The sequence below is a fragment of the Miscanthus floridulus genome, chromosome 2, assembly GCF_019320115.1.
Source record: "Miscanthus floridulus cultivar M001 chromosome 2, ASM1932011v1, whole genome shotgun sequence".
NCBI lineage: Eukaryota > Viridiplantae > Streptophyta > Magnoliopsida > Poales > Poaceae > Miscanthus > Miscanthus floridulus.
The window spans coordinates 115,132,322-115,138,466 of NC_089581.1; the positions used below are offsets into that span (position 1 = coordinate 115,132,322).

Consider the following 6,145-nt stretch of genomic DNA (forward strand, 5'->3'; position numbering starts at 1 on the left):
GCCGATGCGCCCGCGCGAGTCCAGGGAGTAGCACCACGCCGTTGCGCCCACACATGGCTGGGATGTCGAGGCACGCCCGCTCGGTTGCCATAGTCGCGCAACCAAGAGCAAGGAAACTGAGGGGAGAAGGGACGGGATCATGGGAAGCGCTAGTGGAGGGAGAAGGGATGGGAGGGCACCGGTGTTGGAGTATTCACGGACAAGAGAAAGGAAGGGCGTGCGGCGACTGGGACTCAGTCGAGAGATGGGGTTAGGGTTTGATATGTTCGTATATACAAGAGGTGAAGGGATCTGAGATGGCCTTAGCAGGCCTCCTATTGATCGGGCCAGGCCAGCACGCCGTGCTGAGAGTGTGGCCCAGGCATGGGCCCATAGTCGGGCCAGGCCGGCATGGGCACAACGACCATCAGGCCATGCTATGCCTAGGCGGGGTCAAAATCTTATGTCGTGGGTCATGCGCTGGGTCGTGGGCCATTTGGCCAACTATACGTGCCTATAAAAATAGGGCCAAGGCCTGGCCTTCAGCCTAGGCACGGCACGTCATGCCCTTTTCCGTGTTGGGCTGGTCCGATGAGTCTGCAAGCCTTAGTAGGCCGGGATAGCACGAGGCAGAGTCGCAGAGAGTAGTTGATGTTCTCTAGTGGTGCAAGGAAGGAGAATAGTCGGCGCTCGAGAGAAAGTCGTGGTCAGTGCTCGGGAAGAAAAGGAACGGCGCTCGGGCCTTAGGCGGGAGGAGGCTGCCGCGAGCAGGAAGGAGTCCTTGTGCGGGGATGCGACTCTGCACTAAGGACCGAGGATGACCGGAGGAGTCCGCATCGAGTGAGGAAGCAAAGACGACCGCCGAGGTAGGGGCGGGCGATTCGCGTCGCCCTTTGCGACTTGTGCTCTCGCTCCAAGCGAGTCTTGAACAGGAGGAGCTGCGGATGAGGATGTGGGGATCGACACGGAATTGCGGACGAAGGAGGTGGCGTGGGTGGGAACTTGGAACAATATGATCGAGTGAGTCTAAGGCAACAATTTCTTTTAGAATTACACGGTACAATGTAGACGCCCACAACACGTACGTTGAGAGTTAGTATTGGGTTGTGTAGATATATTAGTCGGCTATGTTGTTAATGGGCCTAGTACCAGGCTGATGCTATTTATTGGGTCATTGGCGTGCCGCCCGCCATGCTTGGAGCGGCCTAGGCACGACCTTATACATTGAGTTGGGCTAGCCTGAGCCCGCTAGTCACCGGCCAGTGCCGTGCCCGTGCCAAGCCAAAACACCGGGCTTAGGGGTGGACCAACGGGCCGCAGGCTGCATATATTTCCAGCAATGTTAAGGGAGGCAGTTCATCGGCGAGGTTGGCCTAACTAGTGATTCGTCAACGGCCTCGTGACCGAGACGAAGGCAGGCTCACACGGAGCTCGAGTCTGCCGGCGGTAGCGAAGAAGCCAAGATGAAGTAAGAAAAAGAAAACCATGGACGATGGATCACGATCCATCGGCACCCGAGAAACAACCGGTCCCAGGAGCTCTGCCGTTCATTTCAAGAAGTCCCCTAGGTGGGAAGCTCTGACCCCAAACACGCCCTGTAGATACGTAACACGCGTCTTTTTCATCTAAAAAAAGTCCAGAGGAATTACTAAAAAAACAATTAATTTGCTTACGGTTGCAACTAATTAGCCTGGAGCTGCTAGTCGATATTTGATTTCTTATTTACTAGAAGATACCTCACGCCTAGTTATAGAGGTTGCGAAGAATTTAGATTAAAATTAAGTAAAGATGACATATAGCTTGGATTATAATGTTAGAAATTAGCCGGATGACATGGCTATTAGTGAAGATGATGTAGATAGTGAGGGATAATGTGGATGGATTATGTATTGAGATAGACTTATAATAATAAGAATTAGTTTTATAAGAGATATAGATAGATTTGCAAATGATGATCCTTAGTTTGTTTCCAACAAGTGTGCTAGGGGTGTCGTGGATGCATGTTCTCAAGGGAGCCAGTGCTATATTTGTGCCTGGATTTTTAGGAATTTGCAGACAACAATATTACAACTAAAAAGACAATCTACAAGATATAATTTATATTTTTTATAGTAAAATAATGATAAAATTACATGTAACCTAAACAACCACCACTAGTAAAAAAACGGCTTTTATTCCCGGCTGCCAACCCCCTTTATTCCCGGTTATGCAGCCGGGAATACGAGTTCGGGAATAAAGGGTCAGTAGCCGGGAATAGAAGTGGACCTTTAGTCCCGGTTGGTGATACCAACCGGGACTAAAAACGTAGCCACGCCAGCGCCTGGACTGGCCCCTTTATTCCCGATTGGTATTACTAACCGGGACTAAAGGGTCTTTTTTTTCTTTTCCTGCTTATTTCAATTGATGATTCTTTTTTGTTTTAATTTGGTTTTCGAATACGCATTATTCGCTGCAAAGTAATATACGTATACGCGCCGTACTGTAAAGTTTTCGCTCGATCAATGCACGCAAGCAATACAAGTAAAAGTAAACTAAAACATAATATTACATTTCATCGTCACATGTAAAGTTTGCATTAATTGTACATTTCATCGTCACATGTTCTTTGGATCAATATGAAATTTGGTTTTCATCATCACATATTTGGGTCATAGTAAAACTCGCCGCCGGGAGTTAAGACCTGATCATTTAGAAATCCACCTATTGTCTCTTGGATTGCTTTGAGATGGTGTGTGTCCAGGGTTTTTTCCTTCAACCAACAAGTCTTCGATTTGAGATATGAGATAAAGAAAAAGTATATTAGTATATATATATATATATATATATATATATGTATCAAGAATAATGATAAATAAATTGTATCTATCACGAATATATATATATATATAAATATATGTATGAAGAATATATATATATATATATGTACACTTACCCTTTTTTTCTATAGACTAGTTCTTTTTTAGCACACTCTCATGAACTCGCAAACATAGTATCCACAGAGATTGGTCCCCTGGGGCTGCTGCAGAACCCACTTTACGAGAAAAAGATTCGTCATCATCAGAGCATAGGGAAATTGAACTAAGGTAGGTATATAGTACTTACTTTGTATAGCACTACTTTCAGTGGCACTTTGCGTTTCATATGGTGTTCCTGACAGACCTTTTCCCAACAACTACCAAATAACATAAAAAATATTTGGACCATTAATTTACATGCAGAGAGACTGGAATAGTTTTGCTAGTGAGACTGCAATTACCTCTAAATAATATCTATCATCTCTTGAAACTCTTTTTGCTCTTTTCTCATCGAGTCCCAGATGCCTAGATGACCTTTCTCCAGATCGAGTTCCATCAATATCCAATGTTCACTGCCATGTCCATTAACACTCATTAATTAGCTAACAGGTACAGTGAACATATATATATGGATACACGATCGTCGACATTATGAACACTTACCTGAAGTTGTAGGGGAAGAGTATACATTTCTTGTCACGTTGCTTCTCTAAGAACATCTTGATATTGGCCTCCGTTTCTGCTTTCCATGTTGGTTGGGGTTTAGGGTTTTTGAATACGATATGTGGATCAATGAAACCAATATCAGTACACCCTCTCTTTTTGCACTCTCCCATCTCAAACCTGCATCATATATATAGAGTGAGGATAATAAACACAGACATGTACGTACGTAGCGACTTATTATTAATTAGTAGAAAGAATCACTTACAGACAATAGCAGCTGATGAGAGTCTTGTCGAGAGAGTTCCGGTGCACTAGTTGGTGTAATTCAGCTAACTCAATGTACATAACATCATCGCCATGGAACCAATGGTCGTCTTTGATTCTGACAGAAATATAGAACTCGTTTCGGTGACACGCGTCGAGGTACAAGGTGTTTAGCTTGAACAATTGTGTACCCAGTTCATTGATGGTCTTAGGATTCCATAGACTCCTGCCATGCTCATATTTCTGCCATTCATCCGCTACCGGCGCACTTTCGAAGAGGAAATCGCCAAGGTCGATACCTCTCATAGCATAAAAGTTAGCAAGTTCCGTCATATCCACTTCTTTATCAGCAGGTATTTCCATCATATCCAGCATATCTGTGTTTGAACCATATTCATTAGCAATAACTAGAGGAGGGACTGATTGTAATTCTTGTTCTCCGAGTTGTGCAATAGTTTTCCCTGCTTTAGCAGCTTTCTTGATTATCTTGTTAAGAGTGCGGTCAAAGTATGATGGTGGCGAGGGCTTACAAGCTTGCCGCCTCTTTTTCTGCTCAACTTCCACCATCCGCCTTAGTTTAGCTAGAGGTAGGTGGAAGTGCTTCTGCTCCTGCTGCTTCCTCTTCCATGTGCCTGAGAAGAATGCTTCGACGGTTTTTTTAACCGCATCATGTAACTCCTCTTTACTCATTTTGCCAGGCAATTTCTGTGGAATTGGCCTTGGTTTCATAGGGGCCTTCTTGGTTGTCTTCGCCGGTGGGGCAGATGGCTTATTTGTTTGCAGCCGTCTTCCCTGGTTCATGGGAGGAGGTGGGGGAACATGCGTTGGAGACCTTTGAGGCGGTGTTGGGGAACGCCTTGGAGGCGGTGGCGGCGGCGGTGAAGACCGTCTTGGAGATGGTGGGGGAATAGGCGTTGGAGACCTTCGAGGCGGCGGGGAATGCCTTGGAGGCGGTGGCGGCGGCGGTGGAGACCGTCTTGGAGATGGTGGGGGAATAGGCGTTGGAGACCTTCGAGGCGGCGTTGGGGAACGCCTTGGAGGCGGTGGCAGCGGCGGTGGAGACCATCTTAGAGATGGTGGGGATGTAGCCGTGTCTTCTATCCCATCGTAACCGTCGCCTGGAGCACTATGCTGGTCTGGTGATTGTACTATTCGACTTAGGTTGGGGGAGGCCCTGCTGTGTGCGTACAGAAGACAATGAGTCAATTGTTATTTAAGAGGCAATATAAAATTAATAAAAAAATTGTTTTGTTCACTTTCATCCATACCTATTGTGCAGCAACGGCTTCTCGGGAATATTGATGTAGCGCTTGCGCCATGCAATGAATGACTTCTCTGCTTCTCCCACGGTCTTCTCCCCATCACCTCCATGAATGTCAAGAGGCACATCACTAAAACCTTCAATAGCTTTATCCACCGAGACGGTAGCATATCCAGTTGGTACTACTGCCCCATGGATTCTTGGTGTCTTGGTACGGTCGATAGGGTTTACAACACCAATAGCCACCTTCACTGTGCCATTATCTTTTGGAATGTGCAGCTCACATGATGTAAAAGGTCCAGTGACGTCATCCACGGGGAAGCGCAGCTCTGCATCTTTTATGGCATCAGGCAGCTCCGTAGAAGCACAACTGCTTCTCAACTGATCAGAGCTAATGTTGATTCCCGGAGCTGTTGTAATCCCATGGGCACGCAATTGTATTTGCACTTGCCTTGCGACTTCCTCTTGCATTTTCGCTTGCATTTCTTTTTCTCGCCTTTGTGATTCAAGCACCGCTTCCCGTGACTCAATAACATATTGCTGCATGATGTGGATCCTCTCTGCCTCCTCATCCTTCTGTCTCTGGCGGCTTCTGTATGAATCGATCCATTCAGAGAAACCTTGCACCCATGGAACGGCCCCTTTGCCTCTAGTTCGTCCACAATGCTCAGCAGTCCCGATGGAATATGTCAGTTCATCTTTCTCTCTATTGGGCCAGAATAGTCCACTATCTCTAGCTTTTAGAATTTGAATCAACCTTTCTGTTGCTCTTTCGAGTTTTGTGCCATGGATGAGCTTCCCGGTGACTGGGTCCAATCCTCCCCCATGACCTAAAAACCAACGCTTTGTGCGTTCAGGCCACGATGCTGATTCAGGTACGACCCCCTTGGCAATAAGGTCTGCTTCCATTTTTTGCCACTTGGGAACGGAAGTCGTGTAGCCACCTAATCCCATATTATGGTGGTATTGCTTTTGTCTAGAATTCTCTTGGTTCCTTCTCGCCCGTTCCGCACCCTCTTCTGATGTCTTGTACTGTATAAATTCCTCCCAGTAGGGCCTTGCCTTCGCGATTGGGCCCTTATTGTTCCAATTTGGAGTCTTGTTCTTCTTGACGTATGATTTGTACAACTGCTTCTTCCAAGATTGGAATTGGGTGGCCATCTTCTTCATTGTCTAGTGC

The 6,145-nt window shown here is 46.3% G+C and overlaps 1 protein-coding gene across 1 annotated transcript; it reads right to left on the reverse strand.

Moving 5' to 3' along the window:
- Positions 1 to 4,473: 4,473 nt before the first annotated feature.
- Positions 4,474 to 4,770, reverse strand: LOC136536903 (uncharacterized). The gene has a single exon (XM_066529040.1). It carries the CDS (start codon positions 4,768 to 4,770, stop codon positions 4,474 to 4,476), a length of 297 nt encoding a protein of 98 aa, XP_066385137.1.
- Positions 4,771 to 6,145: the final 1,375 nt, after the last annotated feature.

Excerpts from the sequence above, each read along its gene's own strand:
- LOC136536903 (XM_066529040.1), bottom strand. The coding sequence starts at position 4,770 with ATGGTCTCCACCGCCGCTGCCACCGCCTCCAAGGCGTTCCCCAACGCC.